Source organism: Salvia splendens, chromosome 6 (assembly GCF_004379255.2).
Source record: "Salvia splendens isolate huo1 chromosome 6, SspV2, whole genome shotgun sequence".
Lineage (NCBI taxonomy): Eukaryota > Viridiplantae > Streptophyta > Magnoliopsida > Lamiales > Lamiaceae > Salvia > Salvia splendens.
The window spans coordinates 8,669,538-8,691,454 of NC_056037.1; the positions used below are offsets into that span (position 1 = coordinate 8,669,538).

A 21,917-nucleotide genomic window follows, 5' to 3' on the forward strand; every position below is an offset into this window, starting at 1 on the left:
TATAAAAATACACAATGATTATGATATGATAACAGAATAACGGTCTTACCCTTTTGTTGATATTTTGTCTACTATTTATTGAAATTCGTTAGATTTAATCTCATCCACTTAAAATCTAAGGGTGAAGATTTAGTCTTGATTTTAGATTATGATGCTATAAGTAATACTAAGAGCACCCTTAGATTGTGAATGTAAAAAGTTGATGGAATGTGATGTCAGTATACTAAAAGTAGAATAAAGTAGATGGTTCTATAAATCGTGGACAACTCAAAATGACAAAATGGTTCTTTAAATGGTAGGCAAAGGGAGTAATTAAAATTGAAAGAATAGTTCAATAATTTTTTTTTAAAAAATATATCTCTCTTACTTTATCAATTATGATGCATTAAAATCTATTCTCAACCAAGAGTGCATATTCTCGTGAGATAGAAGGAGTATTTTGGATCTGACAAAATATAATATAATATTAAATACATCTAAAATATAAAAACTTTCCTTAATTTTTTTGACCTTTGTTTCCTTTATTGAAGTTTTTGAGTATATAGCAAAAAAAATCGATACATATAAAATTGAAGATTTCGCATAATTAATTATAATGCTAGCAAAGCTTAAATTATGACCAACTTTATTACTTGGGTAAATTGTTGGTGAAGTTTAAAGACAAAATAAAATTTTATTAGCATATTATGAGAATAACTTAAATTTCCTTAGCATATTAATTAGAGCATCCTCAACGGTGATTGCTGGGACGGACGGCGTCCGTGCCGACGGCGCGACAGCTCCTCGTCCGCCGCTGCATTCTTGCCAACGACACGGCGTTGCTCGATACATCGAGCACGTCCGTGCCGCTGAGCAGGGAGATGTGGCAGCACACAATTGGCCAACGGCTTAGCCGTTGGCATTTTTCATTTTTTTTATAAAAAAATCAAATTTTAATATAAAAATCATTTTTTAAAAAAAATATTTTCCCACTTCCCATTAAATTATATCCGTTTTCTCACCGCTTTTAATTTATTTTTCAATTTTTCCCCAAAATTAATATTTTTCATCTATAAATACCCCTATTTCCACACAAAAAATTTTACACCACACTATACAATTCTCATCTAAATTCTCTCATCAATTCTCAATCTTTCACTTCACTCTTGCAAAAAAAAATGTTCGGCTCCGACGATTAACCCTCCGGCTCCCGTGTTTGGAACCACGAATGGTTCCCTAGTCCAGAAACGGAATTCTCGCCCCCTCCTCTAACCCAAGGTTCTCAAATTCCGTGTGGCTACCGTCCTTACCCGGTGGACGAGCAAGATGCCCCTGATGGGCGATAGGGGTGGGCACCCGAACAAGGATTGGGAGGGAGGGAGCGGCGACTCCCCAAACTCCTCCTATTCCTCCTCCTCGTAGCACTCGTGTCATGGGTCGTGGCTGCAATCCTCACGTCCGCACCTCGTACACTCCGAGGGAGATGGATATGATGTTCAAAGCCTATTTGTAAATATTCGAAGATCCGGAGGTTGGCACGAACCAAACCGGAGATAGGTTTTGGTTCTGCGTCTTTCGCCGGTACAATGCCACCCGACCGGAGGGAACCATCGAGCGCAATGAGAGTATGGTGCGCAATGCCATCTTCAGAGCCAACGAATAAATCCAAAAGTTCCAGGGGATTTACCTCCAGGAACAGGAGTCGGCGGGGAGCGGCAAGAGCTAGCTCGACATCACAGTGCCTCCATGGCGACCTACCAATCTTGTTATTACAAAGCATTCAAGTACCTCAGCGCTTGGCAGAAGATGCGTACGCATTCGAAGTATAAGTGAGGCTTATCATCCTCCTCCAGCTCCTCCAACAAACGGTCGAAGTGGTTATCCGACGTCGGCTCGGATGATGTGGCTAGCCAGCCTGCCGCAGCTAACTTGGGTAGCGCCTACGCCGGCCCGAGTAGTTCCCAACGCCGGCCGCAAGGAAGGAAACAGGCGGCGGCTAACCACCGTCGCGCCGCTGCAGCTCCTGCTCCTGCTCCTGCTCCCTTTGTGCCACCTCAACCGCCCACCAACTCGTTGTGGACTCTTTTGGCTCAACTCAATATGGCCAATACGTCGCACATGTCTCCCGAGCAACTTGATGCACGTTATGCAATGATACGAGGTCTCCGAAAAACATTGGGGATAGAATAGTCTTCCACGAAGGTATTTTAAGTATGTAATTTTTAATTTGTAGGATTTTAATTATGTAATTTTTATTTTTTAGGATTTTATGTATGTAATTTTTATTTTCTAGGATTTAAGTATGTAATTTTTATTTTTTTAATTTGTAATAGTAGTTCGAGTATTTTTAATGTATTTTTATATTGTACAAATATTTTTAGTAATTAAAGTATTTAAATTAAATAATGAAATTGTGGGACCTTTGAGCATGTTCTTATAGAAGAGCATAAATGTGGATGTTGTGCTCTTGGAGAAGAGTATAAAGTAAAAAATTAATAAATGTGAGGCCCGCCACATCCATGCTTTTTGGATGAAATTTCTCTTAATCAAGATGCATCGAAAAATAAGTGGAAGCTGCATCGAAAAATAAATTTCTTCCACCTGTAACATTTTATGCTCCGCATGTAATTCCAATTTTCGACGCATATAGAAATTCATTTTCTATGTATATAAACTGAAATTTGTTCCTACCTTTAATATTTTATTTTCTTGCTTGGAATTTTTTAGTTTTTTATATGTTATCAAAAACAGTAAATTATAATCAATTAAGTAATTAATTAATATGCTAACAAGTTTAAATTATGGTTTAAAAAAGGACAAAAAAATACTTTCTATATTTTAGATATTTATAGTTTTCTTTCATATTATATATGATTACCCTTGTCAAAAAAATATTTGATTGAACATATCAACTTTATTGTCTACTTGGTCTCAAGATTAGGAAATCAATCCTCTGGCGCATGAGTCGGCACACGGCCTAATCCATAAGTGTGGCGGATGAATAAGGTTTTGAATAATTAAATGTTATTGATATCAGTATATTCATGCTATGCATATTATACTTATATTAATACTGATTTTTGAGTCGTCGTTTCTAGTGAGTACTTTAATAAGAAAAAAAAACAAATTTTAAGATAATATTTAATTTTTTACATAAAAATATTCCATAAAAATTTGAATCAATCCTTCAAGTTCTTGGGTAATCTGGTAAGAAGATTTATTTACTTAATATACTAAAGCCAAGATTAAAATATGTTTTTTAATGGAGTATAAATCTATGATTATGAGTTATGACATTTTTATAAAATAAAATATATAGGGAAAATAAAAGACTATATTGCAACCACAGTGGGACGGATGTTCCAGCGGACATCCCGACGGACTTTCCAAAAACACCTTCTGCCACGTCATAAGGACATCCCAGTGCACAATGACGGACATCCCCAAGGACATCCCGACGGACATCCACAATAATAAAATTTCACAAATTCACCAAATTAAATAATTTACGGAATTAAACAATTTACGGGATTAAAATTTCGACACGAATACAGACAAAATTCAACCACTTTATTTAAAACAAAAAACATACATAATTATTAAAAAATTCATAGTTAAAAAACAACCTCAAGCTTCGACAAATGCGGCCCCCGTCTCACTCCTCGTCGTCCCCGCCGCCAGTCCCGTCGTGCCCATGGCCGGTCTCGGCGTCACTCACGGGCAGGGATGGCGCCCCAAATCGCGCCGCATACTGTCGATGACATCCTTCAGCATCAACTTGTATAAGGGGTCAGTCGCTGCATACCACTTCTCCATGGTGTGTATCAGGGTCTCATCCAGTTGTATGCGAGCGAGTGAAGGGAGCTCGGGATCGATCTGGGAAGGAGCTGTCGGTTGGACCTCGGGGGACCCGCTGGCACTTCCTCTAGCCATCCGCATCGCGGTCTTCTGCCTAACCGGGCGACGTCAGCTGGAAGACGATTGAGGGGTCGGGAAATCTGCCTCGGCGTCAGGGAGTTCATGGGAACCGGAGGCGTTGATCTTCGTTCGCTTCGGCCAGCCAGCTTCAACACCCAAACTAAACTTAGCGGAAGTCTGCACCACAAGAAAGACCTCCCAATATTTGAATTCCCCGAAACCCAATTCACTGTCGGGGAACTGCTGGTGAGACAGAAGCTTCACATCATCGGGGGACATGCCGCTGGTTGACGTGCGGAGGTTGTTTTGGTAGATGCCGGTAAATCGGTTGAGTTGTCTCCTCAGCCGCTCCCACTGTTTCCGGCATTGCTTTCCATCGTTAGGCTTCCCACCTGGCGGTTTGAATTGGAGGTAGCTTTAGCTAATGCGCCACCACATTCTGTCGATATGCTGGTTAGCCCCGACGTAGGGATCCTCGACTACACTGATCCAGGCCTTCGCCAGCGCGACGCACTCCCCTATGCTCCAGATGTTCCTCTTTCTCCCGCCGGGTTCCTCCCCCTCCTCCTCGGCCCCCGCCCCACCCTCGTTCCCCGCACGCGAGGACGAGGTAGTGCCTTTGTCCTTCCCTCTCCCTTGCTTCCGCGTCCTCCCTGCCGCCGGTGGCATCTCAGTGGGAGACTCTCTGACCGGAGATAGCATCAACTCCTCAAAAGAGAAAGTCTCAATGCTGGTGAACTGAGTCTCCAGAGGAGTACTATGGGGGAAATCACTAGACAATAAATCCATGTAGAGGCGATAGACATTGTCCCCAAGTGATTGGGGGACCCCCTGCCTGCTCCCCACCGCAGTGGCAGGCATGCCCTGCATCATCCCGGGCATTTGGGGCATCATCCCACCCATCCCTGCACACCAATGGGGTACATATTGTAGTACCCGTGCATCATCCCCGCCATTTGGGGTTGGGGAATCATCGGTGCCATCCCGGGCATCATCCCGGATATCGGTGCACTTCCGTTGGCATTTCCCCAACTCTAACGGAAAAGTCAGAGTTTGTGACTCGCTCGTGGTGGGAGAATCACTATCGTGGTGCTCCATTTATCTTTAAAAAATGAAAGTAGAGAGAGAAACTCGTTCAAACAAGTGGTGCGAATGAAATGAAGTTCAACGAGCCGTATATATAGAGTTTTTTTTTAAAAAAATTAAAATTAAAAATCGGGACGTCCGTCGTGGCACCGCAATAATGGACGTCACGACGGACGTCGTTGGAAAGCCGCGGAACTCCGGTGTCCGCAAGTGACATCCGCGTCCGCCGGGTTTACGCCTAATGTCTGACGTCCCGCACGCTAATCCGATGTCTGCCGGGACATCCGCTGCTGCTTGTGGATGCTTTTACGGCCATCGTCATCCAAACAAATTTGGCGAGAGAGTTTAGGTATGCCCAACAGACAAATGCTTTTCCAAAGATTCTCGCTCCTCAATTCCTCTCTCCTCAAATTTTCAATTTATTCTTGCATTGCATATCTTTGTCATGTAACGCAAACGATTTTTTTATTGTTCCGCATGTAGCTAACTATTCATGATGTTCAGAATCACAATTCTCTTTCTCCAACAACTGAACAACGGAATTGAATTCATTCAGATAATTGAAATTTGAGATATTTCCCCAAATTTGAAATTCCTAGGTTTCGAGAATTCGACCGTTGGAGGATGGGGGCGGAGTCGCCGAGTCCGGCTGTGTGGGGCACGTGGGAGGATCTTATTTTGGGTGGCGCTGTTGTGAGGCACGGAACCGGCGGTTGGAACGTCGTCGCTTCGGAGCTTCGTGCGCGCACCCTTTATCCGTATGCCTTTACTCCTCAGGTCGATGCATAGTTTAAATTAATGTCTAATTTATAATTAATTTTATTGTTTTTATAAAAATTATTTGATGATAAGCAAGTTAAATCACATTTATAAAAAGAGGATTTTCTGGTCAGTAAAAAATTTCAATTGTAATGAACAGAGTTTGTGCAGCTTGAACACGTATGAATTCTTTTGCTAATAGTAGTAATAATTAAAGTAATAAATAATCAATTGACCTATGTAAAAGTTGGTTAATCTGTGCTTCATATCATGCATGCAAGAGCAGTTTTGAACTTAGAAGAGCAGAGAATTTGATGAAAACATACATAAATGGCTGTCACTGCTACTCAAGAGTTGAAGACTATTCAATAACCACATATTTTGATTGGACAGCAAAGGATTGATATGGTCAAGAATATATTAATAGTCTTTAGTTACAATGTTTATATGATTGATCAAATGAAGAAATATTAGTGGTTCTCTCTCTACAAATTTCTCATTTTATGAATCTGTCTCGATCGAAAGATTTGTGGTAGGTAGTCGACGATGTTTAGTCTTTTGGGTACGGAAGTTTCTGTTAAGAGCTTGGTCTTTTGGTTAATTCTTCGGTGTTAGTGCCTGTGCCCTGTGGTATGCTAATATTGATTACTCGAGTCAAAGCCTATCTCATCTGACCTATTTTCTGTTAGTTAATGGCATGGGGCTGTATCACAAGATTAGAATTAGAGATCACAAGAAAAATGTACTAGTGAATAAACTTGGATGTTCTTGTTATCCACTTATGCTTGTTCTTAGTTCCTTTTCACATTATTTGTCTTGCGTCTTCCACTAGTTTGGCTAACTGGTAGATGTGGGATCCTGATTGTGATATATATATATATATCCAATTTAACACTGATATGTGAAGTTTTAATAGGATTTGGGACTTAGCCAAGAGATTTAGGATTCATTAGCTAGAAAAATATGAGTTCCTAAAGAATATGGTTTCTAGAAAGTGAAAGATGAGGATGGTATTATGGGTGCACTATTCAATACTTTCTGATATAAATCTTTGTCATTTTGTAAGCTCGGTTTAGTCGATGAATGATGCATCTTTTTCATCTAAAACTGTATATTTGAATTAAAAAACAGAAAAAAGTAAGAGGAGGAATTACAGGTTGCTACTACTTCTAAAGATTATAGAATGCTTATATGAAAACATGAGTCACCAAAAAAATGTATCTAAGCAATAAAAAGTAGAGATAAAGATATTGCACATTGTTTTTTTGCAACTTTTACTTAGCAAATGACAGACCTTCCAATAATTCCAGGCTTGTAAAGAAAGGTACGAAGACCTACAAAAACGTTATTCTGGATCCACGTGAGTCATATTTTCTTCTAATTATCGTGCCTAGTTTGATTTACATTCACAATCCATCTGGAGTTTACCGACTCGGATTCTGATGTAGCATGTTAGTAACACAGTTTCAAAATTCTAGCCGACCAAAGCTAATGTTTGTTCTTGTGAAATGTGAATGACTCAGGGCTTGGTTTGAAGAACTGAAAATGCGGCGTGTTGCAGAGCTCAAGCGAGAACTGGTTAAATCTGAAAACTCAATAGGGTTAGCACAGATGTATAAATGTATTTATTTGAGCATAAAATACAATTACTTACTCTTCTCTCTATACTGTTTAGGTAAGTTGTCTGCTTATACATGTTCCTGGAGATGCTATAGGGATGATAACGTTTGAACCTCGAGATTATGTCTTGTTTGAAGTTTAGAACTATTCTAATAGTCTGTGACACGTTAAAAACTAGTAAAAGATTAGTACTATCTGGTGCTTGCTTTGGCTTATTGAATTGTGATTTCTTTCTCTGCACCTGCTTACGAAATCCTCTTCTTCATCGTCGTGTTTTGACTTTCCGTGTAACTTATTGTGGAGCATCTGTTTTTCTTTCAATAATCTCTTAGTGTTGTTGATTTCCAGGACACTTGAGTTGAAGATCAAATCATTGGAGGGAAAGAAACAACAATCTAAACAAGGTGAATCCGGTTCCAGCGAGACTGAATCACCTCCACCCGTGTTGGACTCAGAAGCCACCGAGTCAATCAGCAGGCAGACATCAAATGGTGAGAACTCCGTTGGCAGCTTCACAAAAGAAACGAGCACGATGGGAAGTTGGTTGTGCGACCATCAGCTTCAAGCAGAGGAGACGGAGACGAAGCCCAGCACATCTGCCTGCTCTGAGCTGGGAAAGTATCCAAGCATTGATGACCTCCCTGAGGTCGGTTATGAGCACGGAGTCATCGTTAGGAAGAAACGAGGGAAGAGAAAGAGAAAGGACTGCAGTCAAGTTGCCAAAGAGAGAAGTGTTGACGACAATGATAACTTAGGTTCTTCCAATGCTGTTTCGACTGCAAATAAGGAAACATCAACCAACGAATGTAAGAGGATGAGAATCTCCAGTTCCAAGACCACCGGAAGGGAGAGCTTGATCGAGATATTTGAATCCATTGCACGGAGTGAATCAGCAGCAGTCTTCAGACATCGAATGGACAGTCAGGTAAGAAGACAACAAACTCACTACATAAAGAAAAAAAGGTTCACGCTGTCTTCCTCTTACCGTCTCCTTGACATTGCTGATGACAGAAACGGGCGCGATACAGACGTGTTATCCGGCAGCACATGGACATTGGCACGATAAAATCAAGAATCGTCGGTCAGTCCATAAAAACAGCGAAGGAGCTCTTCCGTGACCTGCTGTTGCTGGCGAACAATGCGTTGGTGTTTTACTCGAGACGCACGCGTGAGTACAAGGCTGCAATCATTCTGCGGCAGCTGGTCATGAAAGATTACAAGCTGCATTGCAGAGGGTATTGCAATGAAGCCACGTCGGACTTCATCCCGTGCAACCCTCCGGTGAGGCCGCGGACAGTGCGGCCTCAGCCTCGGGCTCCAGCGTACAAGGACAAGGAAGCAACGTCGGAGAAAGCCTCGAAACCAGAGAATGCTGCTCTTGCCACTCCGGTGGGATCGAGGAAACAGTGTAATTCCGGTAACAGTGTGTTGAAGCAATCCTTGTTGAAGGCTAAGAAAGGTTTGAAGAGACCTGCGAAATTGAAAACTGAATTAGGTGATCCACATCGTAAAAATACACCAGTAAAACAAAGGAAAAGAGTGCGGAGATGACAATGTTTTATCAATAGAAAAAAAAAAACATGTGTTAAAAGAAAAATGTACAGACTTCTTTCTATATTATATCTGATTCATGTCTAACATATTGATTGTAGATTTGTAGATTACGGAGAGGGCAATCGATGACAGGCGAATTTGATTACTTTAAAATACACATGTTCCATGTACAAAATTAAAAAATTTTCCTTTTCATTGTTACACCAATTTTAATTTTGTCACGTTGAATTCCATTCGGGAGAAATTTAATTTCATGTCCGGTTCCATACAAGGCAAAAGAAGTGCAATTCCAGAGTTGGTGTTTGCATATCTCTAAATAAAGTTATCCTATTTTTTTGGTATAATGTCCCTTAGGATGGGCTGTTTATAGGAGTATTAGACATGGGAAGTGGTAACCAGCAACGACCATAAAACTGGCAAATTTTCATAGAAATGCTTCAACGGTTAAAACTGCCCAGTTCTATTTCATGAGAGCACCTCGGATTTACTCACAAATTCCCACTAATAAAAGAGGAAAATAATCAAACTATAGCTCTATGAAAATAGTAATGAAGCGAAAGGGGTAACGCAAAATTTAAAACTCATAAATCCTGTTGTTTTTAGAGTAGTAAAATCCTTTTTTTATGAAGTAAAACATACGATTCTGATCTTTAAAAATGGAACATGAAAGATTTTGGTTCAGATTTTCTTTTTATAGAATAAGTAATGCGAAAGTATATAAGAGTAGCAACTTATGGGAAAATAAAAAGAAAGAAAATACTACCATACTGATCAAACATAGGAGTATTAATTTAAAGCATATCAAACCTTTTCCAGTACTCATTCCTTATTTTGCTGACATTAGCACTTTTGACACTTCTGGAATAATAGTCTTAATAACCAAGATTTAGAATCTAAAAAACCCAAGGTTTAGGAACACAAAAATTTGGGCATTTTTTAGTTTTTAATCGAAATTTTCTCGAATCCAAATACATGAATTTAATGTTCTTCTAATTCTTCACTAACGCTGTAATTTCAGTCAAGTTAAAATTAATTTAATTTACACGTGAAATATTAATATATACATGGTGTGGTATGCCAACACCTATAGTAATGACTGGGCAACATGATCAATTTGAATTAAAAACAAAATATCAAGTTCGTGTATTTGTAGGAATTGCTCATTAGGGAAATCAAAAGAGCACAAAGTTCGGGGTATAGATTAAAAAATCGAGTAAAAAATTTAAAAAGGTTCTAGAACTAATACTACTAGTATATGCAAAAAATAAAAAATTAAAAATTATAGCATTAAAAACTGAAAAAAAAGAGAGAAACACCTCTATATGCTGCATGGAAGGCACGTGCAGGAACAAGACCCGGGTCTGCTGCAAAAGAAAAGTTATCAAAATTATAGTAATATCATAATAAATGTGACAGACAATAGAATTAAATATAACTACCATCATCGTATCATGGTTATAGCCTGTACCATACCAACTGAGTAATTATTGCCATTATTTATAATAAAATTAAATTAAAATGGGGAGTTGAGTTGGAAATCCAAAGGAGTATAGTTTAATTGGTCAAATTTAGGTGCTATTTAGGGGCGGTTGCCGTGACGCGTTAATTAAACTTTTGTATTAAATTATTGATATTTGTTTGGTACAAATGTCAATAGTGAGTCAACAATTCCACCAGGGTTGATGAGAGAGATTCATTTTTCATTTTTTTTTAATTAACTTCATATATTTATATCATATATATGAAGAAGGAAATTACAAATCAACTCCTATAACATGGAGGAAAGACTCCTATAACAAGGAGGAAAGACAAATTACGCCACCCAGGGTTCGAACTCGAGACCTCCAGGATGGACGCGGTATCCAGCACCCTTTACCGCTAGGCCAAGGAGCTTGGATAACTATTGTTATTTCATTTATACGAGTTTATTTTACCCAAAAGGTATACAAGTTTAATTTTAGGAAAATAACTCCAAACTTTATGATACAAGTTTAATTTTACATCTACAAGATTAGAGCATCCACAACGGTGGCGTCCGTCGCCATGGCCGTCCGCACCGCTGGCACGGACGCTACCCGCCGCCGCTGGCGTGGCGCGCTGGGATTCGTCAACGACATAGCCGTTGTGTTTAAATTTTTTTTAATTAAAAAATAGGTTTTTTAATAAAAAAAACCGATAAAAAATATAAAAAAATTCACTTCCCAAAAAAATATATCCGTTTATAACCGTTTTTTTCCACTTTTTAATTTTTTTTTCATTTTTTTACTCAAAAAATACACACTTTCATCTATAAATACCCCCAATTTCACTCCCAAAAATTCACATCAAACTACACAATTCTCATCTTCATTCTCTCATATTCATTTTCATCTTCAATCTCTCATATCCATTTTCATCTTCATTCTCTCATACCCTACAACATCACTATGTCCGGCCAAGAACCCTACGGGCTCCCACGGTTGGAACCCCGAATGGTTCGGTTCACAACCGTTTCCTAGTCCGGAAACGGACTATTCGACCCCTCCTCTCACCCAAGATTCGGGGGTTCCGGGTGGCTACCGGCCATACCCGGTCGACGAGCAAAGTGCTTCTGATGGGCGATACGGGTGGACACCGGAGCCTAGGCCTCCCGTCCTTTCCCAAACTCCGACTCCTCCATCTCGCGCCGGTGTCCGCACACCGTACTCACCGGCGGAGATGGATAGATTGTTCAAGGCGTACTTGGAAATCTCCGAAGATGCGGTGGTTGGCACGAACCAATCCGGCGATCACTTTTGGTGGCGCGTCTCTCGGCGGTACAATGCAAACCGGCCGCCGGGAACGATCGAGCGCAACGAGAGTATGGTGCGCAACTGCATCGGCCGAGCCAACGACGAAATTGGCAAGTTCAATGGCTATTTCCTCCAAGAGTCGCGGAATGCCGGGAGCGGCCAGAGCGAGGTCGACATCATCACTGCGGCGCTGAGCACCTACCAATCCATGAACGGTAAGTCGTTCAAGTACCTAAATGTTTGGCAGGAAACGAGGACGCACCCGAAGTATCTGGGAGGCGTAACATCCTCCTCTAGCGGCTCCTCCAAACGGTCACGGTCGGATAGGGCGTCGGCGAAGAAGTGGCTAGCCAACTCGCCGAAGCTAACTTGGGTAGCCCCGACGCCGGACCAAGCGGTTCCCGACGCCGACCGCAAGGAAGGAAGAAGGCGGCGGCCGAACGCCGTCGCGCCGCGACTCCATCTGCCCCCGCCCCCGAACCCGCACCCTATGTTCCACCTCCACCCCCGAACAACTCGTTGTGGGCCCTTTTGGCCCAACTCAATATGGTCGATAGGTCAACTATGACCCCCACGCAACTTCAAACGCACGAGGACATGATATTGGGTCTCAAAAAACAATTGGGGTTGGTGCCACCGGATGCGTAGTCTTCCTCGGGTAATATTAGCCAATAATCATGTAATTTTTAATTTTTAGGAGTTTAATTATGTAATATTTAATTTTTAGTTTTTAATTATGTAATTTTTAATTTTTATGATTTTAATTATGTAATTTTTAATTTTTAGGATTTTAATTATGTCTTTTTTATTTTATTTGTAATTTGTAATATTTATTGTGGTTTTTTAATGAATTTTAGTATTATGGAAATGTTTTTTGTGTAATTGAATTTTAAATTAATTGTGCTCGTCCTTGCGGAAGAGCACAACTGTGGGTGTTGTGCTTTTGCCAGAGAGCAGACAGAAAAAGTGGGGTCGGACCCACAACCGTGCCGCTGGCAAGAGCACGGTTGTGGATGCTCTTACAACAAGTTTGTACAAGTCAATCTCTTCTTTGTCTATCTGCTATATATATATCTCCCCTTTTAATATTGGATAAGTATTTATATAAGAAGTTGTTATATTCTATTAGTATATGCTTTTGATAATCGTAGCTATATAGTTGAGTACTACTTTATTTTTAGAACACCGAAATGATTCATTTCATAACTGCCACTTGACGTGTATGTATCATATATCTTAAAACTTAAAAGTTTGTTTGTAGGAAACATTTATTTTTCAGTCTCATTATTATAATCTAATTACTAGTACTATATTTTATAGATAGATTCTTGGTGACTAAGGATAACTTTAGCCTTTAGGTAGTGATATGGATGGTCCAAAGCGACTTTATGGAAATTTTCCTATTTTCCAAGTCCAAAATAGTAATTACCACATTATGTAGCTTGGCTTTTGTCAAAGTTGGTAGTTCACCAAATACACTGAAATAGTAAGTGATGGGGTACGTACTAAACAAGCCCAATAGCAGTGACAGCTCGGCCAGCCCAAAGCCCAAGAGTTCAGTTCGGCATTACCAAAGAGTTCGGCCTCAGCCTACAGCTCGGTAAAAGCCAACCAATCAAGCTCTGCTCTCAGGTCGGCATCAAGCTCTACTCTCAGATCGGCAACCAAAGCAGTTCGGTCTCGGTATTCGACCGAACAAGGAGTTAGTGGACCCATACCGGATGTCCAACACACCCACTACCACGTGATGTCAGTTCAGGCCACGATCGTAGGCCATGACCTACGCTTCACCCACGATCTTAGGCCATAACCTACACGACATCCACGACTTAGGGTGGTGACGCAAGCCATGATCTGAGTTCATTATATAAATAGAACTTAGATCTGATAGAAGAGGTTAGAATCTCTCTAGAGAAATAATCATATAGCAAGTCTGTGTTGTAAGCTGTAATTCGCAGATCAAGCAATACAAACCTGCCCCCATTTCTCCCCGTGGACGTAGATTTACCTCAGTAAATCGAACCACGTAAAATTCTCTGTGTCGTAATTTATTTTTACGAGCATTTATCATCATCAAAAATTCGCGGAACCATCACTGGCGCCGTCTGTGGGAAGCAGAGAACCAAATTTGTGATAAAGCGAATTTTTGACCATTTTTTCAACCCAAAAAATGCATACCAGATCGCAGAGTACCCGTATTCCTGCCCGTGAGAACCAGGAGGAAGCCAATCCATCCCATAGGACGGGAAAACAGCCTAGGGATAAATCCACCACCAGTTCTCATGGTGGAGGAACAAGCCGCTCCAAAAGCCGTCACACCGAGTCTTCCCAGCAGCCCGATTTGAACGAGGCTGTCAAGCTGTTTTTGGTGGAAAAGCAGGAGGAATTCTTAACCTTCCTGCAAAAAAGCCAAAAGCAGCCGGGGACAAAAACGGCGGATTCTCCCTCTCCCTCCATACGAGACAGTCACTACCGCAGTAGTGTCATGTCTTCCAGAAGAAAGAATCCTCGGTACCGGAATCACAGGAGAACTCCATCTCCTCCATACCGAAGAAATGTCGGGTTCGCCATGTACGGAGCATTGAGGACTCCGTTCTCGGACGATATTACCCGAACTCCCCTTCCACAGAACTACCGAACTCCGTCGATAACCTATGACGGACTCGTGGATCCTCATGACTTCCTGGGACGCTATCAGTATAATATGGCGAACCAAGGTCTCAATGAGGTCCATATGTGCAAGCTGTTCCCCGAGCTGCTCATCGGGAACGCCAGAAGGTGGTTCGACAGCCTTCCTCAAGGCAGCATTAGATCCTACCGAGATCTGATGGATGCTTTCCACAGGAGGTTCTTTCAGAAAGCGGAAGCCCGAAATACTTCGGCTCAGCTGCTTTCTATACGTCAAGGTCGCGACGAAAAGATCAGCGACTTCCTGACGAGATTCCATAAGGAATGCCTACAGGTAGATAATCTCAATGATCTACTTGTCATTTCGGCATTCCAAAATGGAATCCTGCCCGGAGCTCTCTACAGAAAGCTCGTGGAGTGCGGTCCGCAAACAGCTCAAGAGATGTGGGACATTGCAGACAAGTTTTCTCGTGCCGATGAGGCAGACCGTCGAAAACGGTCTTTAGACAGCTCATCTAGAGAAGACAAAAAGAAGCCCGGTCATAGCGATCAGAGGCATCCTCGCCGAACACCTTCTCCACTAAAGGAGAGATAGCGGTCATCCGAGGTGATCGAAAAAGAGCAAGTGTGTTCGCAGATTGCGCTTAAAAGTGCCTAGCAATCAGTTCGGCACCATCAAGCATAGCAATCACAGCAGCCGGAATCAGAGGCCGGCGAAATGACCGAAGTCACACCGGAGCCGAACTCGATGGTGTACGGCACTGAAGCCGTGATTCGGTTGAGATCGGCATATCCAGTCCCCGAACTCAATTTCTCCTCAGAAATGAATGGTGACGGACTGAGAGCCGAACTAGATCTTGCCGAAGAAAGAAGAGAATTGGCCTGCCTAAAAGCAGCCAAGTACAAGGAGCAAGTAGCCCGGTATTACAACCAAAGGGTGAAGAAGCTGCAATTTCAAGTGGGAGATCTCGTCTTGAGAAACAACGAAGTAAGCCGAGCAGAAAAGCTGGGCGAACTCGAGCCCACATAGGAAGGTCCATATCGGGTGTCAGAAGTCCTCGGCAAAGGGTCTTACAAATTGACTCACGCGTCAGGAGCACAAGTACCCCGAACATGGTACGTTTCCAACCTCAAAAAATTCCATTTGTAAGAGACAGTCCGGTCAGTCAGTCTTATGTGTTTTCTTTGTTTTTTACTTGTTCTTGTCTCTACGTGCGTTGTGTCTGTCTATGTGAGTGTCGTCTCTTACAAATAAAACTGAGGTATCTCGTTCTTCAAAGGCTGATCCCCTTTTTAGAACATACAAGCCAACGATTGTGCGTCAAAGCTTCTAAAGAGGATACAAGACCACAATTCAGCTTAAACAAGCAGTTCGTCTGAAACGAGCTGCAACAAGCCCACGATTGTGTGTCAAAGCTTCTAAAGAGGATACAAGACCACAATTCTGCTTAAGAATCAAGCACTTCGTCTGAAACGAACTGCAACAAAAGTCCGATTCTCGCGATAAAACTTGCCTGAATTAGGACAAGGGAAAGTCCAATCCACGCGATAAAACTCGCCGAATTAGGACGACCAAGTTCGGTCAAAGCAGTTTACCTCATAAGACCGAGGACGACCATGTCTAGTCAAAGAGGTTTACTGCATAAGACCACTTCGGTTAACTGGGAAAGTCCGATCCACGCGAGAAAACTTGCCTGAATTAGGACAAGGGAAAGTCCAATCCACGCGATAAAACTCGCCGAATTAGGACGACCAAGTTCGGTCAAAGCAGTTTACCTCATAAGACCGAGGACGACCATGTCTAGTCAAAGAGGTTTACTGCATAAGACCACTTCGGTTAACTGGGAAAGTCCGATCCACGCGAGAAAACTCGCCGAATTAGGACAAGGGAAAGTTCGATCCCGGCGACGAAAATCGCCAAATTAGAACACAAAGACGAGTCCGGTCAAAGATGTTTATTTCATCAGACCAAAGACGAGTCCGGTCAAAGATGTTTATTTCATCAGACCAAAGACGAGTCCGGTCAAAGATGTTTATTTCATCAGACCAAAGACGAGTCCGGTCTAAGATGTTTATTTCATCAGACCAAAGACGAGTCCGGTCGAAGATGTTTATTTCATCAGACCAAAGACGAGTCCGGTCAAAGATGTTTATTTCATCAGACCAAGGACCAAGTCCGGTCAAAGAAGTTTACTTCATAAGACCGAGGACAAGTACGATGAAATTTTTCGCTAAGCTGTAAATACAGTGTCAGAAGCGAAAACAAAATTTCATTTATCAAATCTTGTTCGGCATACAACTCCGCTACCCTACAAAATGGCGTTACGCTATTACAAAGGACTATTCTACTGTCCAGGGTTGCTGAAGTTAAGCCACCTATCTGCAAAATCCTCTGGAAGCCGAGTTCGGTTGTTCCGAGCAGATGAAGAATAAGCAGGTCGACGAGATGCTATCCTCGACCCAACGCCTCTTCCCCGAGCCCGAGAAGTCCTAACACCTCGGCGATGAAGAGTCTCTGCAATAAGCATCTGCTGATCTTGCTCGCTCATAGTCACAACTCCTCGGCGAATTTCAGTCCGTCCCCGTCTTGACGATTCCGGTTGCTCCTGAGCCCGTTCTCGTCTTGACGTTTCCGGCTGTTCCGGAGTTCGTTGTTGGCTGGGAGTAGGATTTTGAACAAGGGAACCAGAGGTTTGATCTGGAGTGCGAGCATCTGTTGGCGCGATATGCCGGAGGAATCTCTCAATTGAGGGACGCCGGGCAAGAACAATGTCATACCGAGAAGCCCAGCGCCGCAATGATTTCACGACTTGTTGGCAAGCCGAGCTCTCCAGCGCATTGTTCCTCCGGAGTACATTATACTCCTCCCACAGTTCGTCAACTCGTTCCTGAACCTCTGATATGGTCATTCCCCCGCGCACACGGATGTAATCCTCATACGCAGTCCTCTCAGCAATGGCCGTATTCAGCTCGGCCTCCAGATCTTTCTTATCGGACTCTAAGTCCTTGATATCGGCCTCCAGCTTCACTAAACGAGCCAGAAGCTCGTCATTCTTCGTCTGATCGGCTATAGCTCTTCTCTCAGCTTCGTCCAAAGCCGAAGAGTACAGCCGTTTCCAGTGAAGTATCTCCATCTCCTTGGGTACAAAGCAGCTATATCAGTTCGGCAGCTATACCGAGCAGATAGTAAAGTACAACAGGAATAAAGGCGAGTACGAAAAGCTATACGAAGACAAATGTAGAGAATTTTTCATTCACAAGGAAAATTTTTTACACTAGGGCTTCAAGGCCATTTTACAAGGAAGAAACTAGACTAAGAGAAGGGAGACGAAATCATACTCCGCCTGCTTCGTCTCCGGCTCCTCGGTCTGGTACAGCTTCCTTCTCCTGGGCTACCTCAGCCTCGGCCTCGCCTCCTGCCGGCCTCGCCTCCGCCTCCTGATCGGCCTCCTTCTCCGGATGCCCGGCCTGATCGACTTCGGCTCCCGCTCCAGCGGCTCGGCCTCGCCCTCTCCGTTGTAAGTCGAAGCGGGTGAAACGGGTCCCACGGAGGCAAAGATAGCCTCCAGGTTCTCGTCCCGATCAGCTCGACAACTCCGGACTCGGTCTGCAGAAAGCAGGACCGAAGATGAAGCGAGCTCCTCAAGGAGCGGCAGATTCTGAAGCCGAGCTGCTATCTCTCGGCTGTACAGAGGCAGCACGACGTCGGCCCCTGCTCGCCCTTATCGGCAATTAGCCTTACCAGGCTACCGACAAAGGCCGAGAACTGGCTGCTCAAAAAGAGTTTCTCCGTGTAAACACGGAGACCCTCTCCTTGGGCAACCACGGCGGCAGCATCACTCCGTTTCGTCTGCTCTCGCTGGATGACGAGCTGGTTTTTGGCAAACTGAGCTTCATCCTGGGCCGAAATCCTAGCAGCTCTGGCTTTCTCAAAGTTTGCCTCAGCCTGCTCGGCCCGGTGACAAGCAGCCGCCAATTTCCTCTGCATCTCGGCATAGTCGTTGGACGCTTTGGAGAGTTCGACGGCGACGAGCTTGGAGAGCATATCATTCCTCTGAAAATGGATAAGGAAAAAAGTTAACAGAGGGCACCAAAAATACAAGACAGAAGCCAAGCCAAGGAATCAAGAAAACAATTCACCTCGGCGAAGTCCGTGGGCCATAAAAATGGCTCACAGATATGCTCCGAAGGAGGCGCCAAGACCACGTCTTTCTCTGGCGCCCTTGGGGGCTTCTGGGTCTTCCCCTTCTTGCTTGCCGAAGTCGACTCCGGCTTCTTTGGACCCGAAGAGGTCTTTTGCCTCTTCGGATTCTTCTCGGCATCAAGCGCCGAGCTGGTAGCCTTCTCTCTCTCCGGCTCCACAAGCTCGGAGGACTTTCTAATAGCCTTATTCAACATGAACACTGCCAAAAAGCAAGAAAGCAAAGTCAGATTTTCTTCGTTGAAGCAGTAGAGCATAAAGATAAAGAGAAATCCTCACCCTCGGCCTCTTCGTCCGAAGACGAGATGTCGAACACGACGTCGCCCTTGACGAGCTCAGACTCCGTGTATTGTTTCCTAACTATGGGAATCTTGTTGAGCTCGCCATCGAGCTCGTCCAACGGTTCAGGCCGAGGGTGACGGATAACGGACTCCGGCCCTCTCCAGGGAAAACTAGGAGCCGCGGTCCTATCATAGTAGAAGAAGCGATTTTGCCACTTCGGCCACTTCGTTTTACAAAAGGCCCTAAAGGGCTGTAAAGGGATCAAGTAAAACCAAGACCCCTTCCTCTTAAATTGAAAGAATTTAAGGATCGCCTTCAAAGACAAATCCCTTCCTAACCTACGGAGTTCGGCAGCGAAGGCCGACAAGTGCCTCCAAGAGTTCGGAGTCACCTGGCCTAAAGGAAGCTGAAAAAAATCTAGTAAATCTATAAAGGCAGAAGGGAGGGGGAAACGAAGCCCGCATTCTAAGCAGGCCTCATACACGGTGACGTAACCCTCCGGCGGGGAGTCAGCCCTGTGATCACCGTCAGGTACCACCGCCTTCCCCCCAGGAAAAGAGTATTTTTCGTAAAGGGATATCACAGTATCCTTACTCAAGATACTGTGAAAATACTCTACGGTCTTCTCCCCGGATTCTTTCCGGCTAGAAGACCCCTTACCCCCTTTCCTAACGCTACCCGACTCCGAAGAAGAAGAAGAAGACATTTTTCTTACTTTTTGAAGGTGAAGGTAGTCTGAAGAAATTTTTGAAAGCGGAAGGAAATTTTTCACGCAGAAGATAGAGAGTGCAGAAGAAGCCAATAGCAAAGGTGTTCAAATGATGAAGAAAGACGGTATTTATCAGATTTGGAAAAGATTTCAAATCATCGCACCGTTTCATATCCCACCTTTTCAGGATTCAACGGCCGGATTTTACTGTCGCATTTAATGCCGCATTTAATGCAGTCACGCGCAGGGCACGTCCCCTGACTTCAGCCTCCCCCGTACCCTTTTCCAGAATGCCGAAGTGACTCGCTTCGCCGAAGTGAATCACTTCGCTTTTCGGGGGGGTAGTGATGGGGTACGTACTAAACAAGCCCAATAGCAGTGACAGCTCGGCCAGCCCAAAGCCCAAGAGTTCAGTTCGGCATTACCAAAGAGTTCGGCCTCAGCCTACAGCTCGGTAAAAGCCAACCAATCAAGCTCTGCTCTCAGGTCGGCATCAAGCTCTACTCTCAGATCGGCAACCAAAGCAGTTCGGTCTCGGTATTCGACCGAACAAGGAGTTAGTGGACCCATACCGGATGTCCAACACACCCACTACCACGTGATGTCAGTTCAGGCCACGATCGTAGGCCATGACCTACGCTTCACCCACGATCTTAGGCCATAACCTACACGACATCCACGACTTAGGGTGGTGACGCAAGCCATGATCTGAGTTCATTATATAAATAGAACTTAGATCTGATAGAAGAGGTTAGAATCTCTCTAGAGAAATAATCATATAGCAAGTCTGTGTTGTAAGCTGTAATTCGCAGATCAAGCAATACAAACCTGCCCCCATTTCTCCCCGTGGACGTAGATTTACCTCAGTAAATCGAACCACGTAAAATTCTCTGTGTCGTAATTTATTTTTACGAGCATTTATCATCATCAAAAATTCGCGGAACCATCAGTAAGGTTGATATTCTCTATTTTGTAATCTCTCACAAAAATAATTGTAGTGGAAGAAATGGTGGGTGCCCAAAATTGACATTGTGAGAGTTGCATAACCAAAAGAATTGGTTCCATGGTGCTTTTTCCTATTCCTAAGATAAGGAATACATTCTTATCCTTTCACAAAATAACTAAGTCCACAAAATAAGAATTTTAATAGTTTCTTTCCAATATGAACAGTATTCATGCAAGTCTACTTCATTCTTTAATTTTAACAATTCGTATATATCCTGTTAATTAAATTATTGCAACACTATCACGTAAAAAATGTTTTTGAGTTACTATTAGATCGAAATTTAGGAAATTCTACTTCTACATAATGTAGCGAGTGCGCTAATTTTAGAAACATCGATGTCAAATCGTTATTGAAAAGTTATTAAAGGTCTTATATTAGGGATTGTTGTTTGACAAAAATAATTATTATTGCTTTAATTACGTGGTCTTGGCTCAAAAGTGCAACATATCACGAGTTTCGTCCAGTATTCACATGCAATTTCATGAAATTTATTTGATTTTGAATACGTAACTAAACACACGTGAACTCTTCTTGTTTTCTATTTCTCTCGAAAAAATATAACAGTAGGGTAGTGTGCGTTAAAATGCCAACTTTTCTTAAATTGCTAACTTGCTAACCCATCAACGTTGTGTATTAAAAATGTCAACACGATCACCTTAAAATATCAACACATATTTGTGTTGACATTTTAATAAACTGTGTTGACATTTAAATATCAATGTCAATACATTATATTAAAATATCAACTTAAGTTTATGTTGACATTTCAATATCATCGTTTTGATATTTTTAATACATTGCATTGGTGAGTTAGCAACTTAAGAAAAATTACAAACAGATCACACCCCTAGTACTATATTATTGACTAAACCAGCTCACACCCCTAGTACTATATTATTGACTAAACCAGCTCTACTCTTTATAGTACATTTAATTTGTCTAAATTTTATTGGTCAATCCATATATTAATTGGTACTATTTGGGTAACTGGGTTTGATGCAACTAATCCTATTCCTAACCCATTTGCGTAACAACCCCATATTGATGACTAAATCTTGAATACTGCACTAGTTTACTCATTTGTGATTATTGGTTTATTACCAATAATTGTATCTTACTTATTATTTTTTTATAAACAAATTATTAATTATCAACAAAACTATATTTTGAAATTTTATACTCCTATTTTATTGCAAGTGAGACTAAACATTACCCTAAATGAGTAAATAGAGGATATGCATTAATAAATTACACCAATATACAAAATCTACGTTATAGCCACTAATAGAGTAGATTCTATGCTGGTTTCGAAAATTAAGGCCAGAATATTTATTAGTACATTGTAATGCTCAAACTTTTATAGAAAACATGAAAATTTAATTACTTCAGAGCAACGTAGTTGAG

The 21,917-nt window shown here is 42.3% G+C and overlaps 1 protein-coding gene across 2 annotated transcripts; it reads left to right on the forward strand.

Annotated features, from left to right (window-relative positions):
• Positions 1–5,342: 5,342 nt before the first annotated feature.
• Positions 5,343–9,123, forward strand: LOC121808154. 2 transcript variants are annotated; one of them, XM_042208531.1, is made up of 5 exons: positions 5,343–5,760; positions 7,053–7,102; positions 7,266–7,355; positions 7,711–8,287; positions 8,374–9,123. In XM_042208531.1, the coding sequence occupies exons 1-5, from the start codon at positions 5,608–5,610 to the stop codon at positions 8,911–8,913; spliced, it is 1,410 nt and encodes a 469-aa protein (XP_042064465.1). In that variant the 5' UTR covers positions 5,343–5,607; the 3' UTR covers positions 8,914–9,123. The 2 variants fall into 2 exon arrangements, with proteins under 2 accessions (XP_042064465.1, XP_042064466.1); XM_042208532.1 differs by having other exon boundaries at positions 7,266–7,343.
• Positions 9,124–21,917: the final 12,794 nt, after the last annotated feature.